This window comes from Mesoplodon mirus, assembly GCF_964341445.2.
Source record: "Mesoplodon mirus genome assembly, chromosome: 15".
In the NCBI taxonomy this organism is placed as follows: Eukaryota; Metazoa; Chordata; class Mammalia; order Artiodactyla; family Ziphiidae; genus Mesoplodon; species Mesoplodon mirus.
The window spans coordinates 28,361,634-28,380,955 of NC_138991.1; the positions used below are offsets into that span (position 1 = coordinate 28,361,634).

The window sequence follows — 19,322 nt, forward strand, 5'->3', positions numbered from 1 at the left end:
CTGGGTTCTTCTCTTGGTTCAGTTTTGGGTTGAGAAGAAAGATCACTGAGCGCTGAGAAAGCAGTGGTGGTTAATTTCTTAATTGTTATTAAATCTGTAGAGACACAGGCACAGGCCTATAAAGCACCCAGAAGCACACAAATCGGTCAATCAAATGTGAGGGTGGTTTCTCTCTTTAGAAGGTTCCTGTAGGGTGTCTCCCAACTGTTCATTATTACTCAACACCTCCTGTAAAAGTTGGCAGACAGCAAACATGACAAATATTTGCATTTGTAGATACTTAACTTGCTTCCTAAAACTCATCAAACGTTTGAGGACATAGCAAGGAGTTACCTTAATATGTCAAATTGTATAAACACCAGCATCCTGGACACCCCTAAAGGGACAAGATACTCTGATCAGTTACCACTTGTCCAGAGTTTCTTCAGAGCCTAAAGATGGCCTGATCTTTCTATCACCCTCAGCTTTTTAATCCCCTCACCAGCCCTGTGAGGGAGACCCAAGAGTGACTCCATATATGGGATGAGGCTCAGGGGGGAAGAAGCTGGTCAAGGGCACCCAGTGAGGAAAGGTCAGAGCTCATCTCACTGCATGCAGGGACACATCGATTTTAGTGTCACTGTTCTTTATCCTTGATCCTCCGTGTCTGTTTCTGGACAAAGTAGATACAAGCACCACCTGGTAAGATGAGCCAGGATATATGTAAAATTACAGGGGAAGATGCATAAAAAACACAAAAACATGGAGGCTAAACACTACGTTACTAAATAACCAAGAGACCACTGAAGAAATCAAAGAGGAAATCAAAAAGTACCTAGAGACAAATGACAATGAAAACACGGCGATCCAAAACCTGTGGGAAGTAGCAAAAGCACTTCTAAGAGGGAAGTTTATAGCTATACAAGCCTACCTGAAGAAACAAGAAAAATCTCAAATAAATAATCTAACCGTAAACGTAAGGGAACTAGAGAAAGAAGAACAAACAAAGCCCAAAGTTAGCAAAAGGAAAGAAATCATAAAGATCAGAGCAGAAAATAAATGAAATAGAAACAAAGAAAATGATAGCAAAGATCAATAAAACTAAAAGCTGGTTCTTGGAGAAGATAAACAAAATTGATAAACCATTAGCCAGACTCATCAAGAAAAAGGGGGAGAGGACTCAAATCAATAAAATTAGAAATGAAAAAGGGGAAGTTACAACAGACACTGCAGAAATACAAAGCATCCTAAGAGACTACTACAAGCAAGTCAATGCCAATAAAATGGACAACCTGGAAGAAATGGACATATAGTAGGTGCTTAATCAATAACACCCATAATTAAAAAAGAATGAATAACACCCATGATTGTTATCCTAAGATCTGGCCATTCTAGTTCTAAAACTACCTATTTATTTTTTTGGCAGTAAGAAGGCAAAACAAAAGCACAACAGAAACACCAAGAAGAGTCTCAAATCATGCTCCATGCAGCTGTCATGCAGAAATCCACATGAAAAAACTAGTAGAAACACCAAATTATAAATCTGTTCCCATTTTTTAAAAAAATTCCCTCAAGAAACAAGTTTGGGGAATTGGTTTTCAAAACACACAAGAGATCACAGGCGTTTTCCTGCAGATCAGCTCTTTACAGAAGCTGTAAGCATTTTGAAAGGAGGAAGAACAGATTTTGTCAGTGTCACTGTGGTGTGTTGAGGCAGGAGGTCTCCAGGCTGAGCAGGGAGCATTTGCAGGCATTCCAGAGCCTGTTTACACACACACGTGTGTAAAGATGGGAAGGTCTCCCCAGTGATGAAGCTCAGGTCTGAACAGGGTGGTCTGAGTTGGGAGGACGCACCTCTCAGCCCAGGTGAGCTCTGTTGGAGGTGGGGTGTGTGCATGCCAATCGACTCCGAATGACTTTCTTGGGCATCCTAAGAGCTGTCACTGTCACGGGCTATCCTGAAGCACTCACACCCAGGAGAGCTGTTCTTACAACCCAGGCACCACGGGTGACCCACCTCTGTCCTGGAAAAACCACAGCCTTCCCTCTGACCTCAGAGAACACGTGACTCAGGGCTCCTCTGCCCTGGCTGGGCACCAGCATCCTCTGCAGGAGTGAAAACACTCAGCTGCCCAGGCCCACGTCTGACCAATTAAATCAGAATTTCTAGGGTGGAACCAGGGTCTAGGGATCTTTTACCATCTCCCAGGTGATTCTAATAAGCAGCCAAGGTCAAAAGGAACCCAGCTCCATCACAACCCCAGTTGTACTTAGTCCTGTAGAGAAAGGGACCCCATCCGAGGTCCTCTGGCTCCAGCACATCAGAGCTCACGTTGGTGGAACACGTACCATATGCCAGGATCTGCTCTAAGCTCTTGACATGCGTCCCTCATTCAGTTCCTGCAGATGCTCTGTGAGGGCAGGGCTGTCACTGACGGATGAGGACACCAAGCCCCAGTGTAGGAAGGGACTCGTCAGAGGTCCCAGAGTTGGGACGGGGCAGAGCTGGGATGGAGGCCCAGGCAGGGGCGCTCTGCCCAGGCAGGGGGGCTCTGCCCAGGCTCTCAACCACTGTGCACTGAGCTCAGTGACACCCAGCCCACTCCATCCAGGGCTTCCTAGATCTTCTTCAGTCATCACAGACTCCTGAAAGGCAGCGTGATTACCACCATTGCACAGATGGGGAAACTGAGGACTAGAGGGAACTGAGATATGCCCAAGATCACACAGCCTGGGAGGCCAGCACCACCACTCCCTGAGGGGCTGTTCTGTCATCAGGTCATTGTACCCTCAGGACATCCTGCAAAGGCTGTGTGATTATCCTCTTTCTACACGTGAGGAAATGGGGCCCAGTACAGGGAACTGGGTCACAGCCTTGAAAGAACACCTCGACTGGGGGGCCCCTACTCTGTGCTGGTGATTTAGACAGAGCACCTCAAATCCTTCCAACTCTCCTGAAAGGAGACCATGATGGTCACCATTTTACAGATGAGAAAACTGAGGCTGAGAGAAATGAAGGGACTGTCTCCTTACCCGCCCACTGTGTCCCAGAAGTATTTCCTGTCGCCTCCAAGCTTTCATGTCTATCAGCAGAGGAAGCGCCCCACCTTCACAAGTCCCCCCACTGACCACCACCCTCCCCTTTTCCCTGTGAGATTCTTGACTTCAAGCAACTACAGGGAGGAGTGGCTTCTGAGTGCCCAGCCTGGGGACCCTGTAGCAACATGGGAAGACATGGGGTCCTGACACCTGAGTCTAGGATATGAACTCTTGCTCACACGGGGCCCCCAGCACCCTCTAGGGAACACCTCCCCCTCCCCATCCTCAGTCTGCTGAGCCAGGAATGGGCGTGCATGGTGCTGCTGGGATTGCACTGGCCCCTCTTTGCTCTGTCCATTCTACCCTTCCCAGAGCTGCTCCCCCATGAGGCCTAGTGAAGGAGCAAGATCGCAACAATGGAGAGAAAAACTCCTGATGCTTTTAAGTGTGCTGAGCCCTGCATTTTACGAACGTTCAGCACATCATGAGACACTGTAGTATCTGTCTGATCTGTGGTAAAGCTAGACTTGCCTCCATACAGGACTTTTTAAAATGCTTATTGCTAAAGAACAGAACAATACAAGGTTTTAAGAGGACAGGCCTGGAGTTTTCTCCACACTTTGACAAGCACAGTGGGGTGTGCAGAGAGCAGGGTCGTGAGTCTAGGTACTTGGGTTCAATCTTGGCTCCCCTACCTGCTCACAAATCAGGTCCTGTCTCTGAACCTCAGTGTCCTCATATGTAAAAGGGACAACAGACGGCCCTACCCTCAGAGCACTGGTTATAAGGAGTAAATGCCATGAGGAAGATTCAGAATCTGACAGGCTGCTGCTCCCCTCCCCCTCCTTCCCTTCTCATCCAGGGAATCCTCTGAGCAGGCGGCCTGGGGAAGAGGACGAGCAGCCTCCTGGGAGGCAGCAGATCTGAGTGGCAGTGGAACCACTTATTAGCTGTGATTGGCTGAGCAAGGAACCGACAAACTGGGAAGTTCAGTGATATCGGCAAAATCAGGATAAAGCCACCTTCCCTGCTAATGCCTGGAGCTCTGGGAAGATTCATTTGCTACCATGACTAGGAGGAAAAGTTGGCAATATAATCACACAAATTAAAATACACATACTCTCTGATCTAGCAATGCTACTTCCAGTGGGTATTTCCCCTTTGAGGAGAGTGGCACATGGAAAGGTTATCCACTGCGGTGCTGTTTCAATAGACCGAGATTAGGAACACCTTAGTACCTGTCAACAGGAGACTGTAAAATGAAAACGATTGTCTCCATACCCTGAATGTTAAGTAGCTATTGAAACAATGCGCAGCTCTAGGTGCTGATATGGAATGAGGGATTTGGGATCATGTGACTGAAAGTAAGGAGAAGTTTCCAGTCGCCTCAGGACTTAGGGCCTGAATGCGAGGAGCCTTCTGACCCTATGGGAAAGCAATGAAAACATCATGTTCAATGGTTAATTCAAGGAGCTTTTATTCTTCAACTTCCATGTACCAGGCTCTTCCATGAAACCAGTTCCAATGCTGGTACAGGAAAGAGCCTGGCCTGGAATCAGATTGGGTTCTGGAAGGATACCCTCACTCACTGACCATGGGACTGTGGTCTGGGTTCCAGTCACCTCTTGGCCTCAGGCCACCATCTGTACATGGAGGGCTGGGCAGACAGTGTCAAAAGGTCCCTCCTGTGTCACAGTCCAGGATTCAGGAGTTAGGAAGAGGACTCAGGGTCTTTGTCAGAAAACTCTTAATGAGTGCCTTTGCTGCCTCAATGGGGCAGCCCCTAAGTCACACACATGGGGAACCTCTTCCCTGGGGAGGGACATTCTGAGATGACCCAGCTCTGCTGGGAGCCTTCAGTGACTGTGTGAGTCGGTCCCTGAATCACAGGAGGGTTTTCCCAACAGACCCCCAGGAAACACCCAACCTCTGGGCATCTCCTCTAGCCCAGGCCATCAGAGTAAACACTGAACCTATGCCTCTAGGAATTTCTTCTCAGTGTGATGTTTCTGAAGAGGAAATAAAGAAACCCTGTCCTGGATAGACTTCTCTTTGGAAGGGGAGACAACATAAGTTTCATGGGAGAAGAGCCTCGTCTGCTTTGTTCACTGCTGCTTCCACAACATCTGGAGCAAGGCCTGGCACACAGTAGGTGCTCAATAGGTGCTGAATAAAGAGAAGACTCAGCCACATTGAGGGGAGCACTCTCTGGAGGCAGGAGGTGATACCTGGGCTGTGACGGGGCAAGTCGCTCAGACTTTCAGTTCCCTCATCCCTGGAACCAAAGGGTTAGACAGGATGGAAAAGGCAAGGGCTGTGGAGCCAGGCAGACTGGGGTTCCAGACTTTTCCCAGCTTTACCAGTTGTGGGGCCTTTGGCAAATAGCACAACCTCTGCAGGCCTCAGTTTCCCTGATCTGTAAAAGGGAGTGAAATCAGATCATGATATAAACACCCACTGCTGCACTTGATTCTTTTTTTTTTCTTTTTTCTCAAAGGGTGGAGGGCATTCTTGTTGACTTGTTGTCACAGACCAGGGGGACAAAGGAGACCCAGGCCATACTCACCACTCACAGTGAGATGAGTGCCTGGTCCAGACTTAACCTCCACGTCAGGGTTTCCTTTCTGGAACTTCACACAGTAGTACATACCGGTGTCTGCTGGGGTGATGTTACTGATGCGGATGGAAAAGTCCATGTTGTCTCTCCTTGTAGTATCTGCAACACTTGTTACTCGAGGGAAGGAGCCTCCTTTGAAACTGTAGATTAACTCTCGGCCTGGGTCTGTGCCTCTGAACCACTTGGTGGGCCCCACGGGGATCAGGGAGGTCACGTCGCAGTGCAGAGTGGCCGTCTCTCCTGCTGCAACTGAAACTGACCTCTCAGGCTGAATCACCTGCACCTCGTTCTCACCTGCCACTCCTGGAGGGAAACACAATCCAGTTATTTATTCATCCTTATGTGATCCTGTAGGTTTTCTCAATTATTTATCAACAACAGTTTTCATTAACTTAGTGCACCATGAGCTAGCCTTGAACTCAGCCCATTGTGTGTATATTGCATGCAACCTGCACAATGAACCTATAATGTGAGACCCTAATAGAAGAGAGGAATTGAGGCACAGAGAGGTTAAATGATGTGGCAGAGAATGGGTTTGAGTAATTCAGCCCTCATTGGAAGTGTCATACTTCACCAAATATTTCTGGCTGTTCACTTTGTGGCCTCCTGGAGTGCTGCACTTCTGGCCTTTGCATTAGGTGGGACCACATGGCTTCTTTAGACCACTGAGCTGTGAGGAGAAGTGATGGATATATTTCGTTGGTTATTCATTTAACTGCAAGAGCCTTTATGGACCAACTTCCATCTTCCCAAGAGATCCACATTCTCATGATGAGGTTGGCTCCAACAACCTGGATACTTGAGTGGCAGTGATGGGCAGAGCTCCCAACACAATGAACATTTAGTTTAAGAAGAAAATAAAATATTGTTTCAAGTCCCTAGCACTTTTTCCCAATGACATAGTCATGTTTTATTAGTTACCTAAGGCTGCTGTAATAAATTATCAAAAATTTAGTGGCTTGAAGTAACAGTTTTATTATAATTCTGGATGTCAAAGGACCAGAAATGGTATTACTGGACTAAAATCAAGGAGTTAGTTGGGCTACATTTCTTCTGGAGGCTCTGATCATTGTCTCTCCAAATTTTTGAGACTGTCTACACTCCTTTTCTCATGGTTTCCATCTTCTTATGACTCTAATGTTACTTCCATTGTCACTTGTACTTCTCTAACTTTGGCTTTCCTGCCTCATTCTTATAAGATTATATTGAGCCCACACTGATAATCTAGGATATTCTCCCCATAGCAAGGGTCTTAACTTAATCACTTTTACAAAATCTCTTTTTCCAAGTAAAGTAAAATATTCACAGGTGAGTATAGGACATAGGTCTCTTTGGGGGGGCTACTTTCTTTTTTTCTTTTTACTTGATTTATAACTTTTTTACACTGAAATATTGTTGATTTACAATGTTTTGGTAATTGCTGCTGTACAAAAATTGACTCATTTCTACATATATATATTCTTGTATATACATATATACATTATTTTTTTAATATGTTCTTTTCCATTATGGCTTATCATAGCATACTGAATATAGTTCTCTGTGCTATATAGTAAGACCTTGTTGTTTACCCATTCCATATATAATAGATTACATTACCCCTACCCTCTCCCCCTTGGCAACCACAAGTTTGGTCTCTATGTCCATGAGTCTGTTTCTGTTTTGTGGTTAGGTTCATTTGTCTCATCTTTTTTGGGGAGGTGGGTCCATGTGGCGTAGCTTGCGAGATCCTTGTTCCCCGACCAGGGATCGAACCCAGGCCCCCTGCAGTGGAAGTGTGGAGTCCTAACCACTGGACCATCAGAGAATTCCCTGTGTCATCTTTTAGATTCCACATATAAATATCATATGGTGTTTCTCTTTTCTCTTTCTGACTTACTTCACTTAGTATGATAATCTCTAGTTGTGTCCATGTTGCTGCAAATGACATTATTTCATTCTTTTTTATGGCTGAATAGTATTCCATTGTATATATGTACCACATCTTCTTTATCCATTCATCTGTTGATGGACTTTTAGGTTGTTCCCATGTCTTAGTTATTGTGAATAGTGCTGCTATGAACATAGGGGTGCATGTATCTTTTTGGATAAGAGTTTTGTCTGGATATATGCCCATGAGTGGGATCGCTGGATCATATGGTAATTCTTTTTTTATTTTTCTGAGGAACCTCCATATTGTTTTCCATAGTGGCTGTACCAACTTACATTCCTGCCAACAGTATAGGAGAGTTCTCTTTTCTCCACATCCTCTCCAGCATTTGTTATTTGTAGAGCTTTTAAGGGTGACCATTCTGACTGATGTGAGGTGGTACCTAATTTTAGTTTTGATTTGAATTTCTCTAATAATTAATAAGCATCTTTTCATGTGCCTATTGGCCATTTGTATTTATTCTTTGGAGAAATGTTGTTGAGTTGTATGAGCTGTTTGTATATTTTGGAAAGCAAGCCCTTGTTGGTCAAATCCTTTGTGAATATTTTCTCCCATTCAGTAGGTTGTCTTTTTGTTTTGTTTATGGTTTCTTTTGCTATGCAAAAGTTTGTAAATGTGATTAGGTCCCGTTGTTTGTTTTTATTTCTATTGCCTTGGGAGACTGACCTAAGAAAACTTTGGTACAATTTATGTCAAAAAATGTTTTGCCTATGATCTCTTCTAGGAGTTTTATGGTGTCATGACTTATGTTTAAGTCTTTAAGACATTTTGAGTTTATTTTTTTATATGGTGAAAGGGTATGTTCGATTTACATGCAGCTGTCCAACTTTCCCAACACCACTTGCTGAAGAGACTGTCTTTTTCCCATTATATATTCTTGCTTCTTTTGTCAAAGATTAATTGACTGTAAGTGTGTGGGTTTATTTCTGCACTCTCTATTCTGTTCCATTGATCCATATGTCTGTTTTTGTGCCAGTACCATGTTGTTTTGCCAATACTGTAGCTTTGTAGTACTGTCTGAAGTTTGGGAGGGCTATGCTTCCTGCTTTGTTCTTTTTCTTCAGGATTGCTTTGGCAATTCTGAGTCTTTTGTGGTTCCATATAAATTGTAGGAGTATTTGTTCTAGTTCTGGGGAAAATGTCATGGGTAATTTGATAGGGATTGAAATAAACCTGTAGATTGCTTTGAGTAGTATGGCCATTTTAACAATATTAATTCTTCCAATCCAAAAGCATGGGCTATCTTTCCTTTTCTTTGAATAATCTTCAATTCCTTTATTAATGTTTTATAGTTCTCAGTGTATAAGTTTTTCACCTCCTTAGTCAGGATTATTCCTAAGTATTTTATTTTTGGGGGTGTGAGTTTTAAAGGTATTGTTTTTTTTACATTCCCTTCCTGATATTACATTGTGAGTGTAAAGAAATGCAACCAATTTCTCTGTATTAATCTTGTATCTTGCTACCTTGTGGCATTTGTTGATCAGTTCTAGTAGTTTTTGTGTGGAGTCTTTAGGATTTTCTATATATAGTATCATGTCATCTGCATATAATGACAATTTTACCTCTTCCCTTCCAATTTAGATATTTTTACTTCTTTTTCTTCTCTGATTTCTGTAGCTGGGACTTCCAGTACTATGTTGAATAGAAGAGGTGAGAGTGGGCATCCTTGTCTTTTTCCAGATTTTAGTGGAAAATTTTTCAGATTTTCACCATTGAGTATTATTTTAGCTGTGCATTTGTCATAAATAGTTTTGTTCCCTGTATGCCCACTTTAGCAAGAGTTTTTATCATGAATTGATGTTGAATTTTGTGAAATGTTTTTTCTGCATCTATTGAGATGATCATGTGGTATTGTTTCTGGGGTGTATCGTATTGATTTATTTCTGTATGTGTGTGTATCGTATTGATTTATTTCTGTATGTCGAAACATCCTTGTGAACTTGGGATGAATCCAATTTGTCTGTGGTGTATGATCTTGTTTATGTGTTGCTGGATTTGGTTTGCTAATGTTTTGTTGAGAATTTTTGCATCTATATTCATCAAAGATATTGGCTTGTAATTTTCTTTTTTGGTGGTGTCTTTGTGTGGTTGTGATATCAGGGTAATGGTGGCTTCATGGAATGTCTCTGGGAGTGTTCCCTCCTCTTCAACTTTTTGGAGGGGTTTGAGAAGGATCAGTGTAAGTTCTTCTATGTATGTTTGGTAGAGTTCACCTGTGAAGCCATCTGGTCCTGGACTTTTGTTTGTAGGAAGTTTTTTTATTACAGATTCTACTTCACCTCTCATGATCAGTCTGTTCAAATTATGTATTTCTTCTTGATTCATTACTGGTGGGCTGTATGTTTCTAGAAACTTGTCCATGTCTTCTATGTTGTCAAATTTGTTGGCATATAATTGTTCATAGTATTCCCTTATGTTTTTTTTGTATTTCTGCAGTATCAGATGTAATGTCTCCTTTTTCATTTCTTATTTTGTTTATTCAGGATCTCTCTCTTTTCTTCTTGGTGAGCCTGGCCAAAGGTTTGTCAATCTTGTTACCCTTTCAAAGAACCAATTCTTGGTTTTATTGATTTTTTTCTACTTTTTTTTAATCTCTATTTTATTTCCTCTCTGATATTTATTATTTCCTCCTTTCTGCTGGCTTTACATTTTGTTTGTTCTTTTTTTCTAATTCTTTTAAGTGGTAGACTATGTTGCTTATTTGAGGATCTTCTTGGTTTTTTGATGAAGGCTATGAACTGTATTGCTATGAACTTCCCTCTAAGGACTGCATTTGTTGCATCCCATAGATTTTGTATTGTGTTTTCATTGTCATTTGTCTCAAGGTAATTTTTTAAAATTTTCTCTTTGATTTCATCGTCGACCCATTGGTTTTTTAGTAGCATGTTATTTGGTCTCCATGTAATCTTTTTCCTCATTTATTTTTCTGTAGTTGATTTTAGTTGAATGCTGTTGTGTTCAGAAAAGATGTTTGAGATAATTTCTATACTCTTAAATTCATTGAGGTCTGTTTTGTGTCCCAATATGTGATCATTCCTAAAGAATGTTCCATGTGCACTTGAAAAGAATGTGTAGTCTGTTTTTTTTTTTAATGTAAAGTCCTAAAAATATCAATGAAGTCTAACTGTTCTATTGTATCATTTAGGACATTCTGTCTAGAAGATCTGTCCATTGATGTGAGTGGGGTGTTAAAGTCTAATTGTTGTATTCCTGTCAATTTCTCCCTTTATTTCTGTTTTATGTATTTGGCTGCTCCTATATTATGTGCATATATGTTGACTAGTGTAAAATCCTCTTCTTATGTTGAGCCTTTTATCATTATATAGTGTCCTTCTTTATCTTTATGGCCTTTGGGTTTTTTTTTTTTGAGCTTCCATCATTTTATTCATTATAGCTAATATCAAGAGCCTAATACATGTCAATCACTATATTTAGTGCTTTACATACATTATCTTTTTCTAAAGAAGGCTTTAAAATGGAAGCATTATATGCATACAAATCACATAAATACACAAATACATATACATGCATAAGTCATGAGCATATTGTGTGTTATAATAAAGTGAGCATACCCACGTAGTCACCACTTAGGTCAAGAAGTGGAATGTTCCCAGGACCCCAGAAGCATTCCTCGTGTCTCCTCCCAGTGACTCCTCTCTTTCTTCTTTCTGAAACTTACTGCTGTCGTGACTTCTAACACCATAGGTTGGTTATACCTCTTTTTGAACTTTGTGTAAAATGGAATCAAGCAGTTTGCATTGTTTTCCTCAACATTACGTTTGTGAGATTCACTCACTTTGTTCCATATAGTAGTAATTTATTCAATCTTGCTTCATTCTAATGTGTGGCTGCCACACAACCTAAGTAAGGGGATGGAAAAAGATATTTCATGCAAACTGAAATGGGAAGAAAGTGGGGGTCACAATACTCATATCAGACAAAATAGACTTTAAAACAAAGGCCCTATAGATATGGGAACGTATGTATAGGGCCCTTGTTTTAAAGTCTATTTTGTCTGATATGAGTATTGTGACCCCCACTTTCTTCCCATTTCTGTTTGCGTGAAATATCTTTTTCCATCCCCTTACTTTCAATCTATGTGTGTCTTTTGCCCTAAACTGGGTCTCCTGTAGGCAGCATATTGTAGGCTCTTGTTTTTTTATCCAGTCTGCCACCCTGTACCTTTTGACTGGAGCTTTCATTCCATTGATATTTAATGTAATTATTGATAGCTATGTATTTATTGCCATTTTAAGCCTGTTTTCCCATTGATTTTGTATTTCTTCTTTGTCCCTTTCATTTTCTTTTTGTGGTTTGATGATTTTCTTTTGTATTATACTTATTTCTCTTCTTTATGGTTTTTGTGAGTCTATTGTATGTTTTTGATTTGTGGTTACTCGTTTTTCAAGTATATTAACCCCATCTATATCTACTTGCCTTAGACTGGTAGTCATAGAGGCTCAAACACATTCTAGGAAATGAAAACAAATGTTTCTTACTCTCCTCCCCCACATTTTATCAGTATGATTCTGATGTCCTCTTTTACGTCTTCATGTTCATCCTTTTGCTGTTCATTGTGGTTATCATCACTTTCACAGAACTTTTTTGATTTTTAAGATCTGCATACTAGCTTATTTAAGTGATTTGCTTTCCAACTGTGATTTTGTCTGTCCTATATATTCTTACTTCTTTTCTAGAGAAGACCTTTCAATATTTCCTTTAGAATAGGTTTAGTATTGCTGTTTTCTTTTAGCTTTGCTTGTCTGAGAAATTCTTTATCTTTCCTTCTATTCTAAATGATAATCTTGCTGGGTAGAGTAGTCTAGGTTGCAGATTTTTCCTTTTCAGGGCTTTGAATATATCTTGCCACTTCCTTCTGGCTTGCAAAGTGTCTGTAGAGAAATCTGCTGACAGCCTTATAGGGGTCCCCTTGTAATTAACTGTTTTTCTCTTGCTGCTTTTAGAATCCACTCTTTATCAACTTTTGCCATTTTTTATTAGAATACATCTTAGTGTAGGTCTCTTTGGGCTTACCTTGTTTGGGACCCTCTGTGCTTCCTGTACCTGGATATCTGTTTTCTTCTTTAGATGTGGGAAGTCTTCAGCCATAATTTCTTCAAATACATTTTTGATCCTCTTTTCTCTTTCTTTCCTTTCTGGAATCCCTATTTTGTGTAGATTGGCAAGTTTTATATTATCCCATAGGTCTCTTACATTGCTTTCATTTTTTTTTTTCATTTGGTTTTCTGTCTACTGTCCTGATTGGGTGATTTCCATTATTCTATCTTCCAGGTCACTTATTTGTTCTTCTGCATTATTCATTCTGCTATTCATTGCCTTTAGTTCACTCTTCGTCTCAGCAAATGAGTTTTCTATTTTTTCTTGGTTCCTCTTCCTAGTTTCTAGTTCCTTTTTACAGTGTTCTGCACTTCTGTTGATACCCTTTCTTAATCCCATCAGTATTTTCATTATCTCCTTTTTGAAATCTGTGTCTATTAGACTAAAGAGCTCTGTTTCAGTGTTTATTCTTTCAGGGGAATCTCTTGGTCTTTTAACTGGAATTGGCTCCTCTGCTTCATTTTACTTATATTTTTCTTATTCTGTGAGTTTAGGAGAAAAAATTTTCTACTGTGGTCTTGGAAGACTATTTACATGTGGGAATGTCCCTGTGTAGCTTGTGTGGGTTTAACATTTTTGATGTGAGGGCTGTTTTTAGTATGGATGCCTGCCAACTCTTTCCTCAGTGTGTGTTGGCCATTATCCCCTTGGTAGGGGGTATGCAGATGCAGTGGTTGGTGCCTGGTCCTGGGGTTCTTGGCAGCAGTGTTGGCTCACACGTGCCTTGGAGCATGTGATGGGAGTGGAGGCAGCTCTCAACTACTCCTGTAGCCCCAGGGGGCAGCAGTGGCATATTGTAACTGCTCCTCGTGACTGTTCCTGAAGCAAAGGGTTGGTGGTGGTGACTGACAATAGCTCCTGGAGCTTGTGTAGGCAGTGTCCTGCCACCTGAAAGCATGCCTGGGGAAAAAGGCTACAATGGCATGTTCTGCTCCTCCCCTCACACATCACCCAAACAATGGTGCCTGGCCTCTAAGGTGGCCCAGGCTTCCTCTGCATACACCCTCAGGTGGGGTTGAACCAGGCTCCAGGCCCTTCAGGCTGTTCCCACGCAGACCACCCCAATCCTTCCCCGGGTCTGATCTCTGAATCCCAAGCTTCAGCACCCAGCCACCCGCCGCATGGGCAGAAGAACATCTCAGAATGGGGAGTGCAGGGCTGTGGCACTGACCACCTGTACCAGTCTCTCTCCATTCTAGCTGCTGCAAACAGTTGTTGCATTCTCTTCTGAGGTTCTGAAGCTCCCCATCTGTCCTAGCTGATCTCCCCACTGGTGAGGGGACTTGCCAGGGTGCAGAACGTTTCCTCTTTCACAGCTCCCTCCAATGGGTACAGGTCCCATCCAGATTCCTGTCTCATTTTCATTATTTTTTCTTTTGCCCTACCCAGTTACATGGAGAATTTCTTGCCCTTTCAGAAGTCTAAGTTCTTCTATCAGTGTTCATTAGATATTCTGTGAGAATTATTCCACATGTAGATATATTTTTGATGTATTTGTGGGAGGAGTTGAGCTTCACATCTTCTTCGTCCACCATCTTGATTGCTCCTCCTATATTGAAGGGGTATTTTCTGTCTACCACACACATCTGTCCTGACAGTTACAAAAACCAGTTGCCATAAGAAAACTCTATGTATGTGTCATTGTCACACAGGATGAATGACAGGGTGACTTATTAGAATCTGAAGAAGGGCTATTCAAGCAGCCCACTGGTCAAATAGTTTGTAAAATTAAACTAGATCAATGACAGAAGAGGAAATAAAATATTCACAAATACATAGAAATCAAACAACCTTCTCTTAAAAAATCAGTAGGTCAAAGAAGAAATCACAAGGGAAATTAGAATGCCTGGAGAAAAATGAAAACATAAACACATAACACCAAAACGTGCAAGATGCACAGAAAGCAATCCTAAAGGGAAATTTATGGCTGAAAATGCAGACATTTAAGAAAAGATCACAGGGCTTCCCTGGTGGTGCAGTGGTTGAAAGTCCGCCTGCCGATGCAGGGTACGTGGGTTCGTGCCCCAGTCCAGGAGGATCCCACATGCCACGGAGTGGCTGGGCCCGTGAGCCATGGCTGCTGAGCCTGCATCTCCGGAGCCTGTGCTCCACAGCAGGAGAGGCCACAACAGTGAGAAGCCCACGTACCGCAAAAAAAAAAAAAAAAAAAAAAAAAAAAAAAAAAAAAAAAATCACTTGACTATATATGTGAGGGTTTATTTCTAGGTTCTCTATTCATTGCCATTGGTCTATATATGTTTCTTAATGTGAGTACCACATTATTTTGATTATTGTAGCTTTGTATTAAGGTTTTAAATCTGGAAATGTGACTCCACAAACTATGTGCTTCTTTTTCAAGATTGTTTGCTGATTTGAGGTTCCTTGAGATTTCATATGAAGTTTAGAATGGGGTATTCTAGTTCTGAAAAAAAAAATGTCTTTGAGATTTTAATAGGGATTGTATAGAATGTTGTAGTTTCTTCAGGTAATATTGACATTTTAACAATATTGTCTCCCAATCTATAATAACAGGATGTTTTGTTCATTTATTTATGTCTTCTTTATTTTCTTTCAGCAATGTTTTGTACTTTTTGATGCACAAGTCTTTCATTTCCATGGTGAAATTTACTCCTAAGTATTTTACACTTTTTGTGGCTATTACAAATGAAATTGCTAGCTTAACTTCCTTTTTGGATTGTTTGTCATTAGTGTGTAGAAAAGCAACTGATGTTTGTGTGTTGACTTTATATCTCAAAAATTTGCTGAATTTATTTATTAGCTCTAATGCTTTTAAATGTTGGAATCTTTAGAACTGCTACATAAAAAATCATGTCATGTACAAACAAGAGAGTTTTACTTTTTTCTTTCCAATTTGAATGCCTTTTATATATTTTTCCTGCCTAATTGCTTTTGTTGGAACTTCCATTATTGTGTTGACTAGAAGTGGCAAAAGTGGACATCTTTGTTCTATTCCTGATCTTAGGGGAAAAGTTTACAGAATTTCACCATCAACTAGGCTGTTAGCTGTGGGTTTTTCATATATGACTTCATTTATTGGGCAATTTTCCATCTATTCCTAGTTTATTGATTGTTTTTATCATGGAAAATGTTGACTTTTATTAAATGCTTGTTCTGCATCAGATGAGATGATTTTTTTCCCTCTTTATTCTATTAAAGTAGTAAAATGAATTGTTTGATTTTCATATGTTGAACCATTTTCACAATAAAACCCAGTTGGTCATGGTGCATAATTCTTTTAATATGCTATTGAATTGGGTTTGATAACATTTTGTTGATGATTGTTGCATCAATAGTCATAAAAGATATTGGTCTGTATTTTCTTCTTATTCCTTTGTCTGGCTTTGGTGTCAGAATAATGCCGAGAATGAGTTTTAATAGGCTCTGAAAAAATTAAGAAGTCTTCCTTCCTCTTCCGTTTTTTGGAAGTGTTTGAGGAGGAATAATGTTAGTTTTCTTTAAAAGTTTGGGAGAATTCAGCAATGAAGCCAAGTGGTCCTGGGCTTTCTTTGTTGGGAGGTTTTTGATTATTGATTGAATCTCATTGCTAGTTATAGGACTACTCTGATTTTATATTTCTTCATAATTCAGCCTTGGTGTAGTATATTTCTAGAAACTGGTCCATTTTATCTAGGTTATCCAATTTTTTGGTGTTTAATCGTTCATAGTACTCTTTTATAATCATTTTTATCTCTGTAAAATTATTAGTATGTTCTTTTATTTCTGATTTTAGTTATTTGGGCCTTCTCTCTCTCTTTCTCATTGTTTTTTTTTTCTTAGTCAATCTAGCTAAAATTTTGTCAATTGTATTAATCTTTTTGAAGAACCACTCTTGGTTTTGTTGATTTTCTCTGTTATTTTTTAATTCACATTTTATTTTTCTCTTCATTAATCTTGACTATTTCCTTTCTTTTCTAGCTTTGGGTTTTGGGTTTACTTTACTCTTCTTTCTCTAGTTTCTTAGGGTGTATAGTATAAGGCCTAGCTGCTCCGCGGTTTGTGGGACTCTCCCGGACCAGGGCATGAACCCGCGTCTCCTGCATCGGCAGGCAGACTCTCAACCACTGCGCCACCAGGGAAGCCCTAGTCAAGTGATTTTTTAACAAGGGTGTTAAGATCATTCAATGGACAAAGAACAGTGTTTTCAATACATGAATCTGAGGAAACTTGATATTTACATGCAAAAGAATGAAGCTGATCGTTACCTTACACCATATACAAAAATGGTGTATAATCAAAGACCTAAATGTAAGAGCTAAAACTATAAAATTCTGAGAAAAACTCACAGGTGAAACATTACATGACATTGAATTTAGCAATAATTTCTTGGATATGACACTGAAGGCAACAAAAAAGTATTTTAGAAATTTTAATCTTGACTTCATCAAGATTAAAACTTTCCAGCACCAGAGGATACTATCAAGAGAGTGAAAAGACAATTTACAGAATGAGAGAAAACATTTGCAAAGCATATATCTCATAAGGGATATGTATCAAGAATATTTAAAGAAATCCTACTATCCAGCAACAAAATAACAAACAACTCAATTTTAAAATGAACAAAAGAATTGAATAGATGTTTCTCTAAAGAAGATATACAGATGGTCAATAAGCATGTGAAATGATGTTCAACATCACTAATAATTGGGAAAATGCAAATTAAAACCTCAGTGAGATACCCCTACATATCCTGTAGGATGGCTGTTACCAAAAACAAAACAAAACAAAACAAAAAAATTGAAAATAGTGGTTGGTAAAATGTTGAGAAATTGAAACTCTTGTACATTGCTGATAGGAGTGCAAAAATGGTGGAGTCTCCGTGGAAACACTAGTGTTTTTTAAAAAGTTTTTTTTAACCCTTCGTTATTTTTTTAAGTTAAACGTAGAATATACTATATGATCCAATAAATCCACTCTTAGGTGTATACCTTAAATAATTAAAAGCAGAAATTAAGCATACAATGGTCCATCAATGTTCATAACACCATTATTCTCAATACCAAAAGGTAGTAGAAACAACCCCAAATTTCATCAACTGATGAATGTATAAAGAAAATGTGGTGTGTGTGTGTGTGTGTGTGTTAAATGGAATACAACTCAGCTGTAAGAAAGAATGAAAATTTGCTATTTGCAGCAACATGGATGGACTTGGAAGGCATTGTGCTAAGTGAAGTGAGTCAAAGACAAATACTGTATGATATCACTTATATGTGGAATCTAAAGAATACAACAAGCTAGTTAATATAACAAGAAAGAAACAGACTCACACTAGTGGTTACCAGCGGGTAGAGGGAAGGTGGGAGGGGCAATATAGGGGTAAGCGATTAAGAGTTACAAATTATTATGTATAAAATAAGCTACAAGGATATACTGTACAACACCAGAAATATAGTCAATATTTTATAATAACTATAAATGGAGTATAACCTTTAAAAATTGTGAATCACTATATTGTACGCCTGTAACATGTAATATTTTACAGCACCTATATTTCAATAAAAAGGGGTAGTATAAACAACCCAAAATTCCATTAATGGATGAAAGGATAAACAAAATGTGATATATATATATATCTTTATATATATACACATATACATATAAAATATATATGAAATATGTATGAAATATATACAATATATTTCAGCCCTAAAAAACAATGATATTCTGACACCTTCCACAGCATATATGAACATTAAAAATATGCTCAGTGAAATAAGCTAGATTCAAAAGGAAAATAGATGATTCCACTTATATGAAATCCATAGAATAGGCAAATTCACAGAGAAAAAGTAGAATACAGGTTACCAGTGGCTGCAGGGAAGGAGAACTGGGGAGTTATAGCTTAATGGATACAGAATTTCTGCTACAGATGTTGAAAACGTTCTGGAAATGTATACTGGTGATGGCTTTACAACATTGTGAAGGAACATAGTGCCACTTTGTAACCTTCAAAATAGTTAAAATGGTAAATTTCATGTTATGTATATTTTACTGCAATAAAAGATGTTAACCAAAATAAGATGATTGCCCCATGCAGAGCCTTTGAATTGGACTAAATAGCTCAAACGAAAATAAAATGTGTGGTTCTAAACGCTGATACATTTGAGAAACCTACAAGTGAATGGGGAGATGGAACCATGGAGGCAAGCAAGGAAACAGTAAACTCCAAAATCGTGTTTTGAAAAGAATTGTGGGTGGTTGACTATGTTTAGACAATGAGTTATGAGTTGAAGGAACATAAGTCACCGCTGGGCCAATCATTTAACTACAGTTGCAAGTTTTCCAGGTTGATTTCACAGCCTCACTGACTACCAAGTTTCTGGAGATACAGAGAAATGTAAACACATTCCATCTTATCTGAAATGTCCTATTTAACAGGCATGGGTCTAACTGCAGAGATATAAACCAGAGGAGCAGGCTGTTGTGGCGCCACAAGCAAATCCTGTGTTCTTTTCTATTTCTTCCCTACTCCTTAGGGAGAAAATTTGTGGTTCACCTTTGCAGAGTGTGAGCTGGTAAACCCACCCACTAAGCACTGTTTCTAACCAATCATGCCACGTAAGGAGGGCACATGCTATTACAGGGCAGGCGCTGTGATGTGCCAAGAATATCAAGTGGTTT

The 19,322-nt window shown here is 39.8% G+C and overlaps 1 protein-coding gene across 3 annotated transcripts in view; it reads right to left on the reverse strand.

The window, feature by feature from the left end:
• Positions 1–19,322, reverse strand: part of LOC309816472 (signal-regulatory protein beta-1-like) — a 36,143-nt gene that overhangs the window by 13,957 nt on the left and 2,864 nt on the right. For all 3 annotated transcript variants that reach the window (XR_014296028.1, XM_082644005.1, XM_082644006.1), the window contains exon 2: positions 5,585–5,938. Coding sequence is in view for 2 of the 3 variants with exons in the window: in XM_082644005.1 (XP_082500131.1) it covers positions 5,585–5,938 (354 nt within the window). In the remaining variant the exon portion in view is untranslated. The remainder of the gene's footprint in view (positions 1–5,584; positions 5,939–19,322) is intronic.